At 37.3% G+C, this 24,716-nt stretch overlaps 1 protein-coding gene across 2 annotated transcripts in view; it reads left to right on the top strand.

Annotated features, from left to right (window-relative positions):
• The window catches only part of RNF217 (ring finger protein 217), a 64,385-nt gene extending 46,511 nt beyond the window's left edge, over positions 1–17,874 (top strand). Inside the window, exons 4-7 of one of the 2 annotated variants that reach the window (XR_010909692.1) lie at positions 6,338–6,539; positions 9,800–9,871; positions 12,043–12,454; positions 13,856–17,874. Coding sequence is in view for 1 of the 2 variants with exons in the window: in XM_067466853.1 (XP_067322954.1) it covers positions 6,338–6,539; positions 9,800–9,871; positions 12,043–12,112; positions 13,856–13,889 (378 nt within the window). In the remaining variant the exon portion in view is untranslated. The remainder of the gene's footprint in view (positions 1–6,337; positions 6,540–9,799; positions 9,872–12,042; positions 12,455–13,855) is intronic. The other variant, XM_067466853.1, reaches the window with a different exon arrangement.
• The last annotated feature ends 6,842 nt before the right edge of the window (positions 17,875–24,716 follow it).

Raw genomic sequence — 24,716 nt, 5'->3', positions numbered from 1 at the left:
GATTAATCAAGCTCATGTTTAGTTACATCTATATTGGATTCACATTCCTGCTCTAACCTTTGCATTTGAGGTTTATCTCTGGCTTTTTGGGACTTTTACTTTCTTCTCATATTTGGATTTTTACTCTTTTATTGTGTGTTCTATCAATAAACTGCTTGTTACTACGGTTGGCTTCCTGGTGAGTGTTTGATTGAGCAAGGTGAACTCCTGCTAAGGTGCAACAATTCGCTTCTGACATGATTTTTAAAAAGGCTTGAGCTGCTTTGTAAAAATTATTGAAACTGAGGAGTCTATTACAGACTTTTCTTAAAGGATAGGGGGGGAAATGGACAGATGTGGATGATAGTTTCTTAAATAGATAGCAGTTGATTGTTCAACAACTGTGTGTGTACCTTCATGGTGCCTCCATGAATTTGATAGGATTTTCTTAGGCAAGGATTGCTCAGGGCTGATTCTGCATAGCAACCAAGATCAGACAGAATTTGGTGACTTTAGGTCTGTTCCACACTTTATGGAGTTTAAATGGTTTTTGACAGAAAGTATTATCACTAAGGAATGCTGCACCTGTTATTTCAAAGCTCCTCTATTTAAAAACACTGGAAATGCAATTAATCAATATCAATTCAATAAATGAAATATTACTTGGTGTGCAGTAGGTAAAATGATCAAAAAAGTTGTGTTCAATGACTCAGCTATAATAGACTACATTCTTGAGAAATGGTAAATATTTATACCAACTGGTTCTGCTTGTTTTTACAAAACTGCATTCTCACTGTGCAAAAGGAAGTATAATCTACTTTAGAATGTTTTGTTCTGATATGAAGCTAATATTTTGAAATTGCAGCATTAGCATCATGTGCAATCTTTGTTTTTACTGTAAATATGCAAATCTGCAAGAAGTTGCCATTCACAAAAGGGATTATAACTCCTGTTGGTAGGCTTCTGACCAAAGCATACCTTAGACTACTCTGAAGGACCTAGATCAGGGGTCCACAAACTAAGGCCCGGGGGCCGGATGCAGCCCTCCAATGTCATTTAGCCGGCCCTCGCTCAGGGTCAACCTAAGTCTGAAACGCCTTGAAAGCACACAACAACAACAACAACAACAACAACAACAATCCTATCTCATCAGCCAAAAGCAGGTCCACACTTCCCATTGAAATACTAATGTTTATATTTGTTAAAATTGTTCTTCATTTTAAACATTGCATTGTTTTAAGTGTTTTTTTGCACTACAAATAAGATATGTGCACTGTGCATAGGAATTTATTCATGTTTTTTTTTTCCAAATTATAATCCGGCCCCTCCAACAGTTTGGTGGATTGTGACCTGGCCCTCTGTTTAAAAAGTTTGAGGACCCCTGACCTAGATGATGCCTAGAAAAATGTTCTCTCTAGGCCTCCAGAGCAGTTCTGTGGTCACCTTTTGGCAGAATTTCTGGAGATCTAGAGAGAACACATGTCTGGGCATTTTCTAGGTTCTCCAGACTGATTCTGTGGTGTTCAAACTCTTTGCTTATAAATGAAACTACATTGAAAGAGCTAAATGTAATATGTGAATTATTTCCAGTAACATGGATTTTTAGAAAATTTTGAATTAGAAAATTGTCTGCTTCCTCTAAATATATTAGGATCTGAATTAGCATATTTGACTGACTTCTAGGGTTAGGAAATTTAGATAAACCATGATCCATTTAGGTGTGTCGGATTTCGGTAGGGGCCCTAATCTGTTCTTTGGGAGCCTCCTGAATATGGGAGGACAGAAATCCGTTTTCTATCTGGGAAGCCAAAAGATTTGTTTTTGATCTGGCCCATTGGCGGCAATGGGGGAGACTTCCCAGGCTTCCCTTCCTGACATTTTAGGCATCATTTGTCCTTATATCCTTCATTGAGAACTGGATTAAAAGCACCAGTATTAAGATACCACTCTTTCTTCAATCTTTTCTCTTCTGTCTTTCAAGGAGACCTTGCAAGCAAGAGCTTAAGAACCCCCCCCCCCCTTCCTGGGATCCTTTACGTTCTGTCTTTAAAGGAGACCTGGATTTAAAACAAGGGCTTAAGAAAACACCCTTTCTGGGATACTTTTCGTTCTAACAGCTGCCTCCCTCCCTGCACTCCATGTGTAGCCAAAAGAAACCAAAAGCAGTCGTTTTTCGGCAGCCACTGTTCTGTTGCGGCTGAAAAAAATATTGCTGCGTTACAGGCATTTGAATAAGCCGAACACCGTTTTTTAATGCAGACCCAGGCACAATAATAATAATACTTTATTTGTAACCTGCTCTGCTCAGGAACCCTACTGACTTCATGAACAAAACTTTATAATGCCTATTTGAACTAATGCTGTTAACAAGTCAGATTGCAACTAAAACCACAAAATCTTACCAATAGAGCCAATGTGATTTAATTGTGAAACTCATGAGTTTATTGTGAAAAACTTCAAGATAATCGACAATGCTCTCTCTTTTTGTTGAAAGTGAAAGAAACAAATACCTTCTTAGGTCTAGTTGTGGTTTGGCCTACACAGAGAAAAAGTGAATTCATAACTTCATATTGGCTTGGGTGGTATATGTGGTTTTATTTCAACTGTAAAGCAGCCAAACACTTGTATATTTGCACTCTTTCTCTCTAAGGATATTAAGCTTGAATAAATTACAGTAATAGAAACTGGTGAACAGATATTTGAGGTCTGGTTTAAATCTTGTTTATGATTATAAGAATTATTTTTTTTCCTGCTAAAACAACTTTAAAAGTTTACAAGTACAATATTTTATTAAAAAGTAGAAAAATTTTACAGGAAAATTTAGCAGATTTCCAATTTGAATATATTCCTGCTGGTGTTATTGCATGTTTCTCTGGAATTATGGTTCTGGGATTATGGTTCCAGAGAAGAATCATTTTGAGGAGAAGGAGATTAATGTTGACTACATCTTCTTCCTTGGATATCTACAAAAGCTGTATCTCCACATTGTGTTGACAACAGTGAGTGAGATGCCGCTGATAGGTCTGAATGTACTGAGTTCAGTCTAGAAACTGGCCCTTTATTTTATTTTATTTTATTTTTTACCTCTGCTTTCATTTCTGGAAGATGTTGATTGGCTTAACTTAGGTCACATTTTACCTTCTATGTAAAATCCTTTTCCTTTGCACCAAGTTAAGTAAAAGAAACAAACAGTCCACATCTTGGGTGTTTTGGGTGAATAGAAATTTATGTAAACAGTTCAAAACTGTTTTGACCTAAAGCACAGATAACTATCTTGAAGCTTTGCTCTGAGGCAATGAGTTCTGAATGAAGGTGGGACCAGAATAACAAACACAGCGTTCCGCGTTCCTTCATTACACACTATTGTTGCTCTAATTCTCAGGATAGAAGAACCACACAAATTAGGTTTGGGTAATGACTGTTTTCCCCTGATTTCTTACCAATGTGTTATAGGGAGGTAAACAGACACTTCTTGGCACCAGTCAATTTTTTTGTTAGTAGTGAATTCTGGTCATATTGACAGGACTCTTACAAATATTCTTCTCTAATGGTGAAATTAAATTAACAAAATTAATTTAATAAAATGCAACAATTTTATTAAGGAAAAATATACTGCATGAAATTTAAAAGGGACTATTTTCAGGATTTTATTTGTATGTGCTGAAGCAATCAGGTTCTGTCAACATTTACATGGAATTCATTATATTTTGTTGTTTTGAAACAACCCCATATTGAGAAAGTACATTCAGCTGTATAAACCAAATGCCAGAGAGAAGAAGTCCCACAACTGCAATAATGAGTTGATCTTGTCCCACAAAATAAAGTAGGGCTTGTGAACTATTCTACCTGAAACCCTAGAGAGGATTTACCAGTCACAGTTGAGAAGATTGAACTAGAAGGACTGATGGTATGGTTCTACATAAGGCAGCTCTGTGTATTGCTTATGTAGATCCTGCAAATGATTTAAGAGTTCAAGCATTGGCTTTTACTATTTTCAATATTTAAATATTGTGTTTCCTTTGCCATAATGTGTATCATAATGAATCACAGCATGTTTTATCTGTATCTTATGAAGTGTAGTGTTTGGTTTTGCTTTTAAAGAGTAAAAACAAAATCTAATGTTTTAAAAATTCAATATATATTGCTGCATAATCACCAGATCTAAAAGTGAGATTTTCAGAATAATAAGAGGGCCCTTCCACACAGCCCTATATTCCAGAATATCAAGGCAGAAAATCCCACAATATCTGCTTTGAACTGGGTTAGCTGAGTCCATATTCAGATAATATGGGATTTTCTGCCTTGATATTCTGGGATGTCGGGCTGTGTGGAAGACCCAACTTTGGAATATTAGAAATCAGGATCCTAGTAAATTAGCTGAATTTTTATCATTCCATCTGTTGACCATTGTGGCACCACTGATAGCACCTAAGTGACACAAATATTTGGGAAAGAAGATGTTCCCACTGATGGAGATAAAGCATGTCATAAATCACGTGAGAATGGAGGATGTCAGATTTGCAATGAGATGTTCTTAAATTCCTCAATGATTCATCATTATTCCTCAAATATATTCGGGAACAAAAGAAAACCGGAGAAGAGTGCATTACTGTACAATTGCATCTGGCTCATTTGAAGATGAGATTAGAAAGATTTAACCGGTTTCAAAGACTTCTGTTGTTAATGGAAGCTCAGATATATAGTTTAAAAGTATTTATCAACAGAAATATGTAGGGCACATATGCTCAGAACTCTTGGGAGTACTTTTATGAGCATGAAGAAGATCAGAGCTGCTGCATGCTATAGATTACTGTTTACTTTAGCCTGCAGTCTTATTGCATCGAATGATACCCCCTTTGGAATGGACACAAATAGGATTGTTGGTCTTATGTGAGTATAAACGATTGATTTATAAAATGTACTCTATATTTCAGCAACCTCGGTGCAAAATCCTAGAAGTATTGAATTTCTCCAAGTCTCTTAATTCACAATAATGAACCTCTACAGAAATGAAGCTGGGACATTTCTGGCTTCATTTTCACATCATCTTCCTCATTTTTCCTTATCCCCATTTTTATAGTCTCTTTTTCTGTTGAAACCTTGGTTGTGTAAAATTCACCTGTGGCACTATGTACAATTTGGGAGACAGAAAATGAATGAATAAATAAATTAACAAACAAATCAGTACACAAAAAACTTTTATCTATTAATTTAGGCAAATGGTTTACCTGTATTTTTCCCAACTCTATCTGGTGACAGCAGCATGTCAAAAGAGGGTGTTCTGTATTTGGCCCTAAAACCATTTGCTTGAGTGTATGGGAACTGCATATGCAAGAAATTTCTTTTCTGATTTCCACATTTCCAATAGGTGTCCTTGGTTTCTTTGTTCATTTTGGCAAGTGAGGAGTCAGAAGACAATGCAAATAACAACAATAACAAAAACAATAACAGTAACCAAGAACCAAGTAAAGCCATAGTTGTTGTCCTCCTCCTCTCCTCATTGGGTACCAGATGAAAGTGCGACCTTATATGATTCTGGAGGTGAATCTGTTCTATGCACAGAATTGGTGGAAAAAAGCTGGGACAGCTTACATGGAAGAGTGGATACTGAACATTTTTAAGATAGCTGAAATGGATAAACTGTTATTATGATTAGAAAGAAGTCCTTAGAAATATTTGTAAAGTATTGAGAACAGTTTTTCAATTTCACAAAAAAAAAAAAAAGAAAAATCAAGAGGAAAAGCACTGATTGTTGGTTTTGAAAGTTAGGCTTCTTATGGTTACCTGCTAGTAGGATAGGGTTTTTAAAAGATTTTTCACTGTTATCTGCTGCCTGTTATTCTTTATAAATGAATACATTGAGCACTGAACCTGGATGCTGCATGGAAAACTTGCCCTTTATCTGTCACCTGTGTCATTCATTTAAAAACTGCAACTATTCCATCTGAGCAGAGCTTGGCTAGGAAATAAGTGATCCACTCAGGAATGCTATTGATTCTGTTTAATTTCTGAATATAGATTTGAACAGTTTTGAAAACAATTTTTCTATTTTTCTTGAAATTGTTGTGCTTATTTCTGTATTATAAAGCAGATGACAGACTTCTTAAATAGTCAGTGCTGAAATGAGTCAGGCCATTTGGTAATTTGAAGAGCATCTTCTAAAGGTCATTTACCAGTGAGGCAGTCTCTCTCTCTCTCTCTCTCTCTCTCTCTCTCTCTTGGATGAATCTTCATAAGATCAATGAATGGACTAAATATTGGATAGAAAATTATTATTAAATACATATATCATTCCTCCCTCTCTCTCTCTCTCTCTCTCTCTCTCTGCCTGCCCCTACTTTCTATTTTGCTCCTAAAGATTCATATCCAGAGGACAGAGGGATGTGACCACATGACTTGCTCTCAGTGTAACACTAATTTCTGTTATCGCTGTGGGGAAAGATACCGCCAGCTCCGTTTCTTTGGAGATCATACGTCAAACCTCAGTATATTTGGATGCAAATACCGCTACCTCCCCGAGAGACCACATTTGAGGAGATTCGTGAGAGGCTCTGTCTGTGGTGAGTAGATGACAATACTTTGCAGAGAGATGCACTTTTGAAACGATAACTGAGTGTAGATGAAAGCATTGAGGGAAACAATATTTGCCCCAAAACACCACAACATATAAGAGAACACATATTTTTGGTTGTGGATGTTAAGGCCAACTAACACGTTGAGTTGCCCATCTATAGCACAAACTTTTACAAAATATGCCAACTGAACATGATAGCTAGCTCTAACACTGTAGAGTTGGTCAATAAGTATCTTGGCATGCTAACCCTATATGCAGCTGGGTGGTACATGATGATCAAGCAGTGGGGTGAGCAGCATATATCTTATTTGTATGCCTGTGTACTTTCTCATGTCTTCGTTGGGTCTGATTTCCAGTGCAAATGTATTTTTTTAAAGCTCGATGATTGAATTAAGCATGCTAAGCAAGAGTCATAAGAGCTAGAAGAGGAAGAAGCCTGTGTTGCTGTTTTCTAAATTGCAGCTTGTGTCTGGTCCAAAACTAATAACAACAAATCTACATTTAGTGCATTGGCTTTCTTGTATCCTTGTTGCATTTCTTTAAGTAGGATATAAGCTAGGATTGGCAACTCCCTCAGATGTAAGAGCTATGCTGTCCCTCATCGTGTGAAAGGCTCTCAAGTGCTCTAATTTAATTTGCTCACCCTTTGGTATAAATCCTACTCTTACCAGATATCAGTTCTTGTGGGTTTTTTCGGGCTATATGGCCATGTTCTAGAGGCATTTCTCCTGACGTTTCGCCTGCATCTATGGCAAGCATCCTCAGACCTCTGAGGATGCTTGCCATAGATGCAGGCGAAACGTCAGGAGAAATGCCTCTAGAACATGGCCATATAGCCCGAAAAAACCCACAAGAACTGAGTGATTCCGGCCATGAAAGCCTTCGACAATACTTACCAGATATGTTTGAAAACTTGTGATTAACTGCAGGACATACATCTCATTAGAAACTTAGAATCATAGAGTTGGAAGAGATCTCATGGGCCGTCCAGTCCAACTCTACCAAGAAGCATCAAAATCACATTCAAAGCACCCCAGACATATGGCCATCCAGCCTCTGTTTAAAAGTCTCCAAAGAAGGAACCTCCACCACACTCTGGAGCAGAGAGTTCCACTGCCGAACAGCTCACCCAGTTAGGAAGTTCTCCCTAATGTTCAGGTGGAATCTCCTTTCTTGTAGTTTGAAGCCATTGCACTGTGTCCTAGTCTCCAGGGCAGCAGAAAACAAGGCTGCTTCCTCCTTCCTAGGACTTCCCCTCACATATTTATACATGGCCATCATGTCTCCTTTCAGCCTTCTCTTCTGCAGGCTAAACATGTTGATCTCTTTAAGTCCCTCCTCACAGGGTTTGTTCTCCAGACCCTTCATCATTGTAGTCACCCCTCTCTGGATACCTTTCAGCTTGTCGACATCTCTCTTAAATTGTGATGGACACAGTATTCCAAGTGTGGTCTGAGCAAAGCAGAATAGAGGGGTAGCATGAGTTCTCTGGATCTAGACTTGGAACTTGAAAATGGGCCTCATTTTGAGGATAACTTCTCAGAAAAGACTGCTGGGGTTTTTACTCTGAAGAGTTGAAGATAAATTTGCCATATCATTAAAGTGACTTTAAAAACAAAACATAATTCTAAACTCATTTTGAGTTTTCAGGTAATTTTAAGGGTATGCTGGCATTCTGCCTATACTCAAGAACTGCTGCTTAACTCTAGGAGAAGGAGAGAGGGAGACAGAGTCTCCTCAGTATGTCTGAAAGTCATGCCATCTGCCTTGACAATGATAATTCATACATTGATTCTACACATTGGGATAGGATTATAGTCATTTAGATTCTTCTTTGGAGTAGGCTCTGTACATAGGCTCAAAAATGCTTTGCTTTATTGGACAGGAATTAAGGAATTAACAGCTGTGGCACTCCAGATGTTTTGGGACTCCAACTCCCATATACTCCATTATCATTAGGTATGTTTGCAATGATGATGGAAGTTATTGGCCTAAAATGCCATATAACTGTTGTAATGTTAGTACGCATATATTTCTTTCTTAGTTACACAAAAAAATCAATATTGGTAATCTTAATTTTAAATCAGGCATTTAAATTAGTTGTTTAAATTGGACACCAACAATATTTTTTTGCTTCATTTGGTTTTGAAACTGAGATCATAAGAAAGATCTTGATAAGAAAATAGATCTAAAGGAACAGTCATGTTAGTCTTCTTTCTGGACATCTCTGGGGAGATTTGGATAGATTTTCTTCCAGATGAAGCAATTTAACAAAGGAGCACTGAGAGGAATTAGTCATGCAAATTTAAACTATTTCCTTTGTGTGGTTCATAACACAGCAGCCATTAAAAATCAACTAAGAGGAAATTTCCAAACAATGTTATTGTATTGTAATAAGCCATATTATTCTACAGTAATAAACTTTCCTATAGGTGTTAATACATATTTGTAATAAAGGGAGTCGAGGTTAAAAGAACAAGCAAAAAGAAAATATTGATAAAAGTTCATAGATTGATAGTCATGCTGGTGTTGACATTCCATCTTAGAGGAAGAGTATAGTCTGTAGACTTTCTATTACCTCCGGAAATAACAATAACTGGTAGCTGCAACAATGATAATTACATTTGCTTTCTGTATAGCAGCTCTTGGAACGGATAACTCAATAAAACATAATGGATGTACTGACTGTTCCGTTACACAATTACTGCAATGTTAACTAAATTATCAATAGAGGCTTCTGGTCTTAGGTACAAATGCTGAGACTTTTTATAAATTGTAAGAACAAATGAGTTTATTTACAGGTTCTCATAAGAGAAACTTGATTTCTGCCAAATGCCCCCTCTTCTACTAGGTCCTTATCCCATTTACAGTGTAAAGTATAGTCCTTTAAGGCCAGATCCTATTTTTGAAAGCTGTCAAATAAAATTGAGGGTAAAGCTCTCATTTGCCTGCCTTTCTAAGGCTGCTTTGGGGAATCAAGGAGGCTGGCTATGGAGGCTTCGGCATATGTTGGCAAGGTTCAACATGAGTAAAATGCAGGTCTCTGAAATCTAGGAAGATGATAATGCAATATCTGGTTTCAATTAAGTAAAATAAATAATGGTTCACATACAGAGGAAAAGCAAGTCATGACATATGTTACTCTTGCATTTGTAGTTCTCTCACCCATCCAGAACTAAGAGGTTTAGCTTACTCATAAGATGAGTAAAGAAATATATACAATTTCGTGTAACTTTTTTTTTGCAGGTGGGAAGTTGCTGATTGCACCATTGATACTGGTTTTGGGACTAATAATGGGAGCCATAGCTGTTATAGTAGGTAAGACTAAAATGTATGTATTCATTATAATATTTGAAACAGTGTGTTGGAAAATGAAGTGCAGGACAACTCTCATATCATAGAATCATAGAGTTGGAAGAGACCTCATGGGCCATCCAGTCCAACCCCCTGCCGAGAAGAAGGAAAATCACATTCAAAGCACCCCTGACAGAAGGCCATCCTGTCTCTGTTTAAAAGCCTCCAAAGAAGGAGCCTCCAGCACACTCTGGGGCAGAGGGTTCCACTGCTGAACAGCTCTCACAGTTAGGAAGTTCTTCCCAATGTTCAGGTGGAACCTCTTTTCCTGTAGTTTGAAGCCATTGTTCCGTGTCTTAGTCTCCAGGGCAGCAGAAAACAAGCTTGCTCCTTTCTCCCTATGACTTCCCCTCACATGGCTATCATGTCTTCTCTCAGCCTTCTCTTCTGCAGGCTAAACATGCTCTTTAAGCTGGTTCTCATCGGGCTTGTTCTCCAGACCCTTGATCATTTTAGTCACCCTCCTCTGGACACAGTCCTCATATCTGCAGAATTAATATACTATTATCCACAACTTTACTTATTCGCTTAAGGCATCTTCTCAGGTGTTTGGCCTATAAAAGAAACAATGTTTGCAATTATCTGTGATTTTACATATCCATGCAAAGCCCAGGAACATATCACTTTTTGATATGGAGGTCAATACTGTATTTATTTTGGAGCAAATCTAACTCAAAAAGTCATCAGAAAGTAAAAAGGATGAAGAAAAAGCAATATGCCCGGAATATGTGGCTTTTGTGGTTTGGGCCTGTCTCCAGAAATGTAAAGATCTGCAAATATATAATTTAGTGAAATATAATGAATGATTGGGGCTGTTTTTTTAAAAAAGAGAGAGAGAAAGTTAAGTGACATTTTTAGTGAATAGTGGCTCGAAGAAGTTAGCAGTAAATAAATGACTTCAGAATTTATGGACTAGATCTTCCATATGGCAAATTATTGGATCACATCCATTCACTATATGAATAAACAATGAATATATTGACTTGAATAATAAGTCTTTTTGAATACAAGGGACAGGAATTTAGTATGTAATGTCATCCATGAAAAAATATTATTTTTTTCTACTTCCTCATCTTTCACACTACTGGAGGGGGCATACAGTAAGAAGTGGGAAACAGTGAAAATCACTTTGTCTCTCATTTCTCCTCTTTCTCCTTTTCTTCTGCTATCTAGCTGGAGTGTTTTATGAACAGCAATCAGCCAAGAGGATGCTCCTACCACAGTAACAAAATTCAGATTCTGTGCTTGTTTGTTGTTGTTCATTCAAGTCGTTTCCGACTCTTCGTGACCTCATGGACCAGCTCACGCCAGAGCTCCCTGTCAGCTATCACCTCCCCCAGGTCCTTCAAGGTCACTTCAAGGATGCCATCCATCCATCTTGCCCTTGGTCGGCCACCCCTCTTCCTTTTTCTTTCCATTTTCCCCAGCATCATTGTCTTCTCTAAGCTTTTCTTTCTTCTCATGATGTGGCCAAAGTACATCTTTGCCTCTATCATGCTTCCCTCCAATGAGCAGTCGGACTTTATTTCTTGAAGTATGGACTGGTTGGATCATACTTTCCTCCAGCACCACAGTGCTTGTACAGATTGAGTATTCATTTTCCAGACATCCAAAATCCAGTAGACTCCAGAAATTGACTTTTTGCTGATACCACTTCTTCTGCCTTTTAGGAAAGGGGGCTAATAACACATCCAGCACCTGATGATTTTTTTCTCAAAGTGTTTTTCTGATTCTACCACTATCAGAAATACGATGGAGCAAAGAGAAGGCAGGATGACTCTGGGTCATAGAATCATAGAGTTGGAAGAGACCTCATGGGCCATCCAGTCCAACTCCCTGCCAAGAAGCAGGAAAATCACATTAAAAGCACGCATGACAGATGGTCCTGCAATTTCTCTCACACACAAAGCCCCTATTTAAAACAGATGCCAGGGAGGGAAAAGTCCAAATGCATTGTGCTATGTTGCACGGTGGGGTGGGAAACCTGTAAATGGGACTCAGAGGGCAAGTGCAATCTAGAAAGACCATGAAAAAGGTGATGGAAATTCCACATTATTTGCCATATTATTGGGTGCTAGCATGGTGTTGTATTTAAGCCTGTATTAATGTGCTGTATTTTCCCTTGTTTTGGGCAGGTTTTTTTGTGTTGCCTATCTATTGCCTTTGTAAAAAGAAGAGGAAAAGACCACGGACAGAAATGCCTTGGTATGAGTGAACAGTTGTGTGTCTGAAGGGAGCTGGTCCTGCAAGGCTTAAGCAAGGATGTGCAACATGGCAATATTGGGCTGGTTAACTGTCCCGAAGCTGCAGCCCTGGCAGACAATCAGGAGGGATCCACCACATTCCTTCTGCACCGTACACTACTTGAGATAGGCCAGATTGCTTTTATGCTCTGGTGCCTCAGAAAAACGGAGGTTTCTAAATATGTTTATTTTTTAAAAAACCTGCACCGCAAGGTTTAGATCAATTTTTATTTTCTTGGACAGTCTGTATCTACACTGTGCCTGCATATCTACTGATGAGCCGATGAAAGAAACATTTAGTTTGGTAACATATTTTTTTAGTTACTGACCTAATTCTAGGCCTTTTGGGGGGAAAATATCTAGATTCAAAGTGAGTGAAGATTATTTTCTTTATTTTAGAGTTTGGTTCCATAGACGACATCCTGTCAGGTGCTGAATTCAGTAGTTAATTATTTTATATATGCAACTTGGTCTATGAATCATGAATCGTGTGTGTTAGTAGCTCTTGCTAATCCCAATACTTTAAAGGGAATATGATGGGAAATGATTAGAGAAATAGAGATTCCAGTTGATTTTTGAAGTGACTGAGATTAATACTTTTTAAAGCCTTGGGAGAACACGTATGCCATTTCAGTAGTTTTGAATTGTGCAAGCAATTTAGTGAAAATAACTTTTCATTCTGTTTAATTTTCAAATGCATTCAGGTGAGATAGGGAAAAGAGATAACAAACTGCCTTCAGTTCTGGAATCTGACATACAAGCACTATTTGGTGAAAATACACATGATAGGCTAGTAATTTAATATTGGAATCTGCCATAGCAACTATGAATGCGGCCAAAATCAAATATAAAAAACCTAGAAAACTGTGCATTTCTTGCCGGTATATTTTGAACTTTATAGTGCAGTGTGGTTGGTAAAATAGCCGTTGACACTAGAGCTGTCTAGAAATATACTATATTCATGCATCATTTTCAATCTTTTCCCAGGAAAATCTATATCTATACCTCCGGATATTAATGTAAGGCCAGATGAAACTCAGGGCCAGATAGCAATTTCCTTCATACAGTAAGAAACTGCGCACTTGTCCTTGTGTGTAGCTTTTTTTGGAAAAATCCTTGATTTTTGCCCAAAACATTGGAATGTTCATGAATGCTGGATAAACAGCAGACTCTTTGTACATGCGTTATCCCAGCATCCTCAGTTTTCTATATATAGGTCTTCTATTTTTTTTGTAAAGTTTGTTATTGAATATTGGAATTGGCCCATATGTGCAAACATATTACATATAAGGAATCGAATTGCCATTGGTGAAATTGTATGCTTTAAAAAACTGATTCAGTCTGGTAAAACCCAGTGACACTTCTTTTGAGTGCTGGAGCAAGTATCTGGAGTTACTTTATATCTTTTTTTAAAATGGATACCAAGACATGTAGCTACTTGATTTAAATTCAATAACGAGTAGAATTAAGGACATTTAAAAAATGTTTTGTTTCATTCTACTAACACCGAAGCAAGCAAGAAAAGTGGGGAAGGATAATCCTTTGGTGAATGGAAGTTTTGATTTGGTAGAATTCATTTTCCCTTCACCATCTTAGAGCCACCTCCTGTGTTGCTCAGTAGGGCATTCTAACCATCCAGAGCAAATTTCCAAATTTCTTGCATGGGAGATTGGCAATCAATGAAAACTGTTTTCCTTTCTTTTAGTGCAGGGACTGGGAATCATGTATCCTCCAGATGATGCTGGACTGCTCATCCCAGCAGTCCTAGCCAAAACAGCTTTGGTAAAGAATTCTTGGAGCTACAGTCAAACAATTTATGGGGAGCCAGACTTCCATCCCTGAATCAGCAGGTGCCAGTGGCCCCCTTTCTATGGCCAGAGCTGTGCTCACAGGATCGTAAGACCTATGTTGGTGTATAAATGCACTCCTTCTCATGTGCTGAAGAATTTTTTTAAATCCAAGATTGTGTTGGCCAAAAACAATAGTGGAGTATTTTGCAAGTCCTGTGTCATGTGTGGTTATTTGGTGTCCATTTTACCTCAAAACATTATGACTCTAAATGACTGAAGAAGTTCATTGATCAGTAGACAACAGATTGTGATGCATCATATGGATTAATCATTGGATCTCAAAGTCTCTGCAGAATTTTATTGAGGATATAATTTGTCAGACAGCATGTCCACCATAGCTTGTGGTTTAATGTGCTACCACCAGTCTGCTTTACTATTTGAAGTCCTAGCAGTCCACACGCTACCACATTTTCCTCTGCTAAAATCAGAGTGCTTTTGATAGATTTCAAAATTCAGCTTAATTAGAATCAAAATGTAGTTTTAAAGTGAACTAGTTTCTATTAAAATTCAAACACTGCGAGTTGAAATCCAGGGTTCTTATTCTATCAGTAGGGAAGGTCCATGAGTGGAGTTCAGCTTGAAAATGTCTGACTGGTAAAAGTCCTTTTCAGCTCCCAGTGCATCTTGAAAGTGCCATTGCCTCCACTGTTCTGGAGGATCTCCCAGTCTTCAGAAACAGATCTTATGGTTACTTTGGGGATTGCACAGAAAATGAGGAATTGAGAAGATCACTCCTCCCATCAGGCAGCAGAAAATATCTGCTGAATCAAAAACTTTGTGCTAGAAGGAATGTTTCTTGCCAAGGCAGATGTTCATTTGCACAAACCTCATTATGTTTGGAGTAAACCCGTTGAAGTCAGCATAATGGGCTTGTCATTGAGCTGGGTTTCAGTGAGTCTTCACTGAGCATGGCAAGGTTTGGATCCAACTTCACACTGCTACAAATAGTTTAACAGGCTCATTACATTTCTCAGTTATTATGTCGTCTCCTAAAGTTGACTGCTGCCTTAAACACACCTCTTTAAAGATTGTATTCTTTTACCTAGCCCCCAATAATTGTGTTTTCTCAGGCCAAACTTGTGTGTTGTCTTTTGTTTACTCAGGGATTTTAGTCCTTCATTATAATGTCAAATAGTTCTGTAAGAAACTTTTCTAATATTTAGAAAAAATTCAGATGTTCAAATTCTGCACAAAGCTTGGTGTGCAGGATGCATTAAAGCAATGTCAAGATCTTGTGTTTGAATTAAGAATAATTGATGTACCACTTGATATTTCCTGTAATGTTTCCACATATATGTTTTGTGCTCCTTCTACACAACTGAAATACACTGCTTACTGTTCATAATGGTTGGACCTGGTCCAAGGACCTTGATCTGCAGTGGTAAGTTGCATTCAGGGATCTCACTGCTTTGGCAGCTGACCAAGAAGACAGTAAGCACTGTCTTGACAGTGATAATTGTTTGTTGGCACAGGACTGATTCAACACACACTCCATCCCTCCAGCGAAGCATTTGAAATATTGGAGTAGACATAGCCAACTCTTGTTCTCTCCCAGTGGTGTGTGTGCAAGCTGTACAATACCCTCTGGATTTCTGCAGGTTTTCCTGGTCATGTAGCACTTCCTTGTGCACATAGGACCACATCCCTGGAGGACGATTACATTCATGAAGCCCACTTCTGTATGTGAACCACTCTTGCTGGATAAAACCCCTCTTGTTTTATATTACATTGAGACACCTGAAATATCTTTGCCTGTCACCTCAATTCATTGTAGAGCCTCTATTAAGATAAATGAAATGCATGAATAGTATTCGTGCTTATATATAAGAGGGATGTAGCTATATTCTACCAAAATACATACTTATGCTGTTTACTAACTCAAAACATGTCATTTTAGGACTCAAATGCATGTCAAATTCTATTGCTGTACTTTAGTGCATTAAATGTGCAGATTTTGATAATTGAGTATAATCTGAAAAAATATTAACCCCTTTTTCAACATTATTCTGAAGTTAACTTTAATAATACACAAAAGAAACAATTCAGTTTAAAGCCCATTGATTCATTCCTGATTATGTACTAAAACTTGGGTAAAAGTTTTAGTACATAATCTCTTTAAATGAGTTGTTTTGAGTTGTTTCTCAAACATTGTAAGTCATCCTCGATTGGCCTTATGCAACTTTTATATTCTGTCACTTTCTGAATCAAATAGCTTACTCCAATGAAACAGGACTATCCATGTGCCACAGCAATGGAACGTATCCTCCAGTATCCTCCAAGACATTTAATTTATTTAATCTAGATATAAAGGCACCAATTAGAGCAAACTAAATTAAAATGTCATTTCAATACTAAAATAATTCTAATACCTCCTTTAAGCTAGAACTCACTGTGCCTTTTTTTATTATTTTGACCATGAAAAATTAAGAGGGCCAAACAATTTTGTCCCATAATAGTGTATGGCCCTGCTTCTGCCTATATATTTGTTGTTTCACTATATTCAGACATTTGTCAAATAAAGCTAATTGTATTAGCATTGCAAATATAAAACAACATTACGGTGTTCCTATTAAGTATATTGATTGTAGCAAGCTGTTACTTTGATGTCATTGGAGCAACTCTGAACATTCAGCTTGCATTTTGATTAAGTAACTGGGCAAGTTTGTTGGTCCCTATCAAGAAACAAAATAACTATCTTCCAACTGAAAACAAAAATGTAAGGCTACAAGAAAACAATTTCATTACTTCAGATTTTCTAGTACAATATCTCTAAAACCATCCAAAGTATTTATCATGCACAGAGTGCCTTAACAGTGGATAGTTGAAATCACTGGAAAATACATGTTTCTGATTTTGGTAAAATCTCTGCCAATTTCTCACCTTGAACTATAGGAAATATCATTATACCCCTGGGAGAAAAAAAATAACTTACTTTTGCTCTTTCTTTTGTTTTCAGATTGAAACTATTATGGTCTCCTTATGAATAAAGTGTTCCAGCTTTGTGGATTTATCATAGGGACAGAGGCAAATAAATCATTTAGAAATATCTTGTCTTAAAAGTAATAACTTATTAGCTAAAAGTATACCTATAGTGCCAGTTGCCCCTCCTTGTTGGCCAGAGATCGCAGTCCAGCAAGGGTGATTCATGCCTGAAAGATGACTCTGTGGATGTGCTGCCCTTCTGGTTGTGATTCCTTGTTGTCAAAAACATGCACAACATGGCAAATCCCTGACTTCAGCATGACACTTGCACAGCCAAGCAGATTGTCACTTAGTGCCACTAGATCTGATAGTTCCAGTTGGTAATATGTACATTAACTCCCGACACTCTTTTCTATCACTAGATGGTCATTGCCATAACCAACCATTTGTGTGCAGGTAGATCCATATTTGCATCCTTTTATATGGTGGGGGGCTGATTGGATTAAGGAAATAGAGTTTCGCAGAGTGTCGAATGTGTAGTGTTTACTGAACGTCTTGAATATGTGCTTACAGTCGCATCCAGAAATTTCAAGGACAAACAGTGAACGTGTCTTTTGTTCTGTGTGCCATCTTCAATCAAAGGATTAAACGTATTGCCAGTTTTATGTGGCACTCGCGTAATCTCACCGCTCAGTTTCTGTAATGTTCCTAAAGAAATTGTACTTGAAGCCCCTGACTTTGTGGGAAGGCAAGCTTTTTTAATTTATTGAAACTGACTATCGGGGCATAGTAAAATTACCTTTGAAACTATTGTACCTTGAGCTGTACTGAATTTATTTGCTCATAAACTTCATGGGGATGATAGAGGGGTGGAAAAGTGATTTATGCAAAATGAAGATAAAATGGTATGCTTCCTGTGGTAAAAGCCAAAATAAAAAAAATGTTCCTGCTCTTCTGTGTTATTTTAGAATTGGTGCCTCAGTTTTTTTTCTATACAATCATTTCACATTCTGAATTAATTTATTAGTTTGGATCTAATACTCAAGCTGAGTCGGCCTTCATCTGCCCCTGTTCTATGTTAAATGTTCCCTAACACCAGGAGCGGTTTTTCAGGAGTACACAGAAAATGCCATAGGAGACAAAGGGTGAAAAGACCCTTATACATTTGTGGTTCCTCTAAGCCACTTTATTGCAAAATGTATTGGATGAGAAGAGTTTTGTTGCCTTTTTTGAAATGATTTCTTTGAGATGTGTCCCTAGCACAGCCTGAATCCTGTTGAAGTGAATTATTCCTATAAATACAGAAAAATAATAATGTTTAACTTGAGTAAAATTCAATTAACCGAAAAGCATTCTTGCAAATAAGAGCAGTTTTAACTCCTCGTTGAATGGCTGTGCAAAGATAGGGAAATGTCCTATAGGGTATTGCTGACTGCATTGCTTGTAGTTGCTGGGACTCTATTTCCAGCTGCTACAGTAACTGGAATTGGATCCGGTTGGGTCAGCAGTCTGCTAGTTTAAATATTTTTTTCTTCATGAGAATACAATATATTTTCAAGTGTGGTGGGCAAGAACACCTTCAGTACAAAAGAAATGCACTTTAAGAACCAGCCCTGCAGTCAAATGAAAAGTGGCCTATTGTTAGTTTGTTTAAACAGTTTGCAGGTATATATATATATTTCTTATCAGAAAGGGGAACTATCAAAGCAGTTTACAATGAAAAATCAAGAAACCTGGCATTCAGACAACAAGACACCGATCATTTAGAACATCTGAAATATATATTTAAAAACATGTAAATCTGTAGTATAATCATGAGTTACCATTCATTTGTTAAAAGGGGGAAAGCCAATGCTAGGATATATCCCACATATGTTTGTTTTTCTCCTAAGTGTCTCTCACTTCAAAGGATGACTCCCAATCCAGCACTTTCTGCCAAATATCAGTATGTTGGTGCCTTACAGACGTGAGTCAGCTGAACATCTGTTAAGAAACTGATGTCCATTAGACTTTTCTGTGAGCCCATTTAAGCACTGATCAAAACTAAACATGAAAAGCACTGAAATCCCACACATTGTTAATTGGTGCTAAATCCCATTCAACTCATTGAGATGTTTGAGTTGACACTGAAGCATGCTCTGTAAGGGTTGGCTTTGTTGTTTAAAGATCCTCAAACCCTCTTGAGTGATAAGTTCTCAACAACAACAAAAAATATTTGGCCACAGTTTGTCTATTTGTATCGAGTAGTGATCTTTCTGTTCATACAGGCATGCTCCCCCTCCCCAGTTTTTTCTTTCCCTTTCAGATCTAGACACAGTAAACAAGATCAGCAAAAATTAGTTGCTGTGTTCTGCTAGTGCAAAGCCAACATTGGATATAATTCGGTATAACATATTTCCATAAATAAGTACCACATAGTGTGCTTCTGAATAATAAAATATCTATTCTTATCCCCTTTCAGACCTACATTTCATAATTCTGGCAAAATATCTGAATATGAAATTTGAAGTCTTGGATTACTTTCATTCTTTGGTTACAATTTGGGCATCAAGACTGAAAAGCATTTCACACAAACTTTTAAATAGTCTTATAATTTTTTTTATTTTGAGCAAGTGTAAAACTGACTCTTTTGCATAAAATGATTTTTGACCACAAAAATACATATTTTTTCTTCTAAAGCCTTTGAAAACTGTTGACATGATTATATCTATACAATGATACATTTTCGTGAGCTATAAAACTGCAACTCTCAGAAGATCTCAGCTGAAACAGAAATAAGTAAATATGTTTGTGATGAATAACCTGAATTTGTCCTGCAAGTCATCCCAAAACAATGTTGCTTAATGTCATTCTTTACATAAATAATATTTACAAATCTGTGAATCCTCATTACTTTGTTTCAAAATTAAAATATTATATATACTGCAAAAGTTGCATTACTTAAATTATTGAGTATTAAAGCTCCTTGATTCAGGCAATGATGTGTGAAATAGAGGAGAATGGAATTTTTCATTTAGTGTTCTCATGAGCCAATGTACTAATTACTTATCTTCAAAACTTTGAAAATACTTTCGTTTTTAATAATAGTAATTATTGACAATCCAGAGTCCAAAGTTTCTATTGTGCATATCACTGTGTTAACAGAATGTGTTCCTATCTCCCCTTTTCATTCTCTGTGTCTTAAAATGCATAATCAACTTCTTTGTTTTTTAAAAGCTGGATTTGGTTCCCTTTTATATTTCTTTGTTTGATTAGATAGAAGTTCCAGCAGATCTTGTGTTTTCTTTCCAACACCATTTAGCTTGATGCCGAGGATACAGAAGACCCCTTTTGTAATTGGGGGTAACATTTAGCTATTTATGGATAGTAGCTATTCCAATCATATGCTGGTATGCCCCACAGCATTTCAGATAAATGTTTTAAAATACTTCAGTAGCAATAGGATTCTTATACTCATGTTCAATCTCTATAAAAGCTTGGGGGGGGAATCTATAGCATTGTATATTAGACACAATATTTTGGGCTATTTTGCCAATTATGTTATCCTCTCTTCAATGTCGGTTTAAAATTTCATCAAAAATGGTTGTTACATTTGTCTCCTTGTTAAGCGAGTGCCTTTTATTTCATGATAGCCTATACAGTGCCTTTTATTTTCTTCTGTAGTTTTGTTCTGTATTAGTATACAATTGTACTTCTGATGAATATAGATCAGAGATCTTCACCCGATAACTAGCAGATTGTGTGCACATGTATACAACATTAAGAACACGAGGGAAAGCATTATTCTGCCTCTGTATGTCCTGCTGGGAAGGATATTTTGAAATTAAGTGATGATTTAACAGTTTTTGTCTGGAATTTTTGTCTTTCTAATTTGTTACCTCACTGCAGTTCCATTATCATTGTATTATGTGTTGTATTTCCATTCTGGAAACCTTTATGTCATTTATGGTACACAGTTTCAGTAATCAAATGTTAAATGTAAGTATCAGTAGCTGCTGGTAGTAAAACTGATAAGCCAGAAGCGTAATGTGTTTTGGTGCATAGAATGCCTTCCTTTTCTACTGTTAGTCATTACAGTGTCTGATGATGGAGTTGGAGAAATTTCATTAAAATGTCACTATTTAGTGAATTTCAATTAAAAGGTGAATTTGATACAAAATTGTACTTTGCAAAGTTACATATATGGAGTTTATGATGGTATTTACAGAGGATTCTATACATTTACATGCTTATGAGTTAAAGCATTTCCTAGACATGCCATCTAAATAAACCTTTAAACAAGAATTACTGCCTTGAGTTTTTAACTAGATTCATTTTATTGTTTTATCCTTTTAATTATACATATATAAGGCACATTAATTACATGTGGTGAAATACAAATACTTCCAGGAAATCAGGCTTTGGTTAAACGCAAAGTTATGCAAATTAACACGAGTGATCTGGAAAAAAAGTAATCTTATTTTAATTCTGGCTTCTTACTAGGTTTGGTGAACAGGGATTGAACCAAAATGTATGATCTGTCTTGTTTTCTCAATAATCATTTGTATCTTAATTACATTAGAAAGTTAGATTATCCTAAAATGAATAAGCGGTGTATATATATGCAAACATACCTTTGAAATTGTAGGTTGAATCTGTCAGCTGTAGGTTCTGAATATACTGTACCTATTTCAGATATGTTGTAGCTAAGTAGAACCCTAAGTATGCTGCCAGTTGTGCAACCAGAATTACATTGGCTTTCCCTGATTGCATATAACCAAGAACTACATATTATGCACTTATTACAATATCTGTGACATTATATGGAACTACCAGCATATATCATCCTAAAAAAACTAGATGAGTTGTCATTTGGGTGGAAATAAAAATATCGGAACATCAAGTTAGGAATTTCTTGTAGACTATTCTAGACAGTGTGTCCCAGACGTCAGATAAGTAAGAAACAAAGAACATGTCATGATAATTGCACAGGTTGGCCCTAATGTATGCGTTTTCCTCCTGAATTCAAATGGGGTAGCACAACATTGTACTTAAGGCTAAGAGTAAGGAAAAATAATGTGCCCTCAGAGGAACTCAGCCCTGTGTTTATCACCACATTGGAAATGTTTGAGGTTCGCCAGGGAGGCATTTAGGAAATTTTAGACTGCATTTAATGGATCAGAGTGTCTTTACATAGCTGTATGTATTATTTCACTCACACTATTGCATGCTTGAGCCACTTCTTCCATATTTGGAGGTTCTCTGCTTCTGTAGGCCCTTGTCTTCTGTAAAATATGTTAAATTTATGGGCAAATTATATGAAATCAATATTTATATTTGGGGAGCACAACTTAGTTAATAGTCAGCTCTACCTATAATGAAATTGAGCTCTCTCATTGTTATTTTGAAAACTTGGCAGCCTTATGATGCAGAGATGCAGCCAAATTAAGCCATAGAAGAGGATCTGGGATAAGTCACAGTTGACAACAAACACATTTTTACGATTTCCTTCAGATATGATGATAGTCACATAGTCTTACCCTTCCCCTTCAAGAGAGAAACTTATAAACAAATGTTCTTGTCTTTGAAGGCTACATCAAATCTGATATATTTCTGTGTTCAGCATTTATAATTTTACATTGAGACCAGCTAATCGAATCCTAAATCCACCAGAAAGTCAGGACCTACTTTACTAATGGGCCATGGGGACAAGCAGAGGTATGGTGTGCTACCATGAGTCTACATGCAAAAAAAAGTCTGAAAATCATACAACAATATAGATGAGTGAAATCTGCAAAGCTGGCAGTGGTAAAACTTACAACATGTAAAGCAACAGTAGAATCCAGAAAACATAAGGTTTTGATCAGCATAATAATAAACATTGGAATATTAAATTCAACTAATACTAAAGTTTTTTTTAAAAAAATCACAATGTCATAGAACAGAGGAGGGCAACAGTGGTTCTCCAGCTGTCCTTGCCTTCCAACTTTCATGTGCCTTAGTCACTAAGGAATGATAAGAATTAGGATCCCAGAATAGCTTTTAAGGTGAGAAGGGTCAAAAAGAGCAGGAAAGTTGCTATTATGCTTGCTTGCAGGTGATTAAAGTGGGAGAGAAAATTATTTTTCTCACTCATTATCACAGAAACAGCCTTAAAGCATGAAAATGCTTGGATTAGAAGCACAATGTGTTAATTGCAATTTACTCCCAAGGAGTAAGTTGCAATAGTGCTATTAAATGATCTATGTTTGTTTTATTGATTATTCTAAAGCCTTTGACTGTATGATCACAATAAATTGTGGCAAGTTCTTGGTGGTATGGGGATACCAAGCCACCTTGTCTGTCTCCTGAGGAATCTGTATAATGACCAAGTAGCAACAGTAAGAACTGACCATGGAACAACAGATGGGTTCAAGATTGGGAAAGGTGTACAGCAGGGCTGTATATTCTTACTCGACCTATTCAACTTGTATGCAGAAGACATCATGCGATGTGAGGGACTCGAGGAATACAAAGCTGGAGTTAAAATTGCAGGAGAAACATTAACAGCCTTAAATATGCAGATGATACCACTTTGATGGCCGAAAGCAAGGAGGAGCTGAGGAGCCTTTTAATCAAGGTGAAAGTAGAAAGCGCAAAAGCTGGGTTGCAGTTAAACATAAAAAGACAAACCAAGATTCTGGCAACCGGACTGATTGACAACCGGCAAATAGAGGGAGAAAACATGGAGGCAGTGACAGACTTTGTATTTCTAAGTGCAAAGATTACTTCAGACGTAGACTGCAGTCAGGAAATCAGGAGACGTTTACTTCTTGGGATGAGAGCAATAGCCAATCTCGATAAAATAGTGAAGAGTAGAGACATCACACTGGCAACGAAGATCCGCACAGTTAAAGCAATGGTATTCCCCATAGTCACCTACGGATGTGAGAGCTGGACCATAGTGATGGCTAGGCGAAGGAAAATAGATGCTTTTGAACTGTGGTGCTGGAAGAAAATTCTGAGAGTGCCATGGACCGCGAGATGATCCAACCAGTCCATACTTCAGGATATAAAGCCTGACTGCTCATTGGAGGGAAGGATATTAGAGACAAAGATGAAGTACTTTGGCCACATAATGAGAAGAGAGGAAAGCTTAGAGAAGACAATGATGCTGGAGAAAATGGAAAGAAAAAGGAAGAGGGGTTGACCAAGGGCAAGATGAATGGATGGCATCCTTGAAGTGACTGGCTTGACTCTGAAGGAGATGGGGGAGGTGACAGCCGCGGCGGCTGGTCCATGAGGTCACGAAGAGTAGGAAACAACTGAATGAACAAACAATGCAGAAGTTTTGCTGCTTTGATTTTGCCACATCATTTCAGGGAGGCTCAGCCCATCCAGACTAGTCTCAGGGCCTCATCACACTTGATGAGTGGATTTTCCACTTCAATACACTTTAAATGCTGTGACTGCCTCATGCAGAATTCTAGGCTTTGCAATTTAGGGAGACCCAGGGCTTCTCAGGATAAGCAATTTAAAGCCCCACCCCCTAAACTACAAACACCAGAATTCTGCAGGAGGCAGTCACAACATTTAAAGTGGGCTGAAGTGGAAAAAATTCTGTGGTTTGTAGTTTAGGGGGCCCCAGGGCTTATCTAGATGAGCAATTTAAAGGCCCCTCCCTAAACTACAAAGACCAGAATTCTGTAGGAAGCAGTCACAACATTTAAAGTAGATTGAAGTGGGAAAATGCTCAAGTGTGGTGAGGTCCTTAGGAGATGGTGAAGCTTGTTCAGGGATCCACAACAGGAACAGCAATCCTGACTCCAAAAGAAC

Source organism: Anolis sagrei, chromosome 1 (genome assembly GCF_037176765.1).
Source record: "Anolis sagrei isolate rAnoSag1 chromosome 1, rAnoSag1.mat, whole genome shotgun sequence".
Lineage (NCBI taxonomy): Eukaryota > Metazoa > Chordata > Lepidosauria > Squamata > Dactyloidae > Anolis > Anolis sagrei.
The sequence above is the reverse complement of the archived record's forward strand: the minus strand, read 5'-3'. Positions and strand labels throughout refer to the sequence as shown.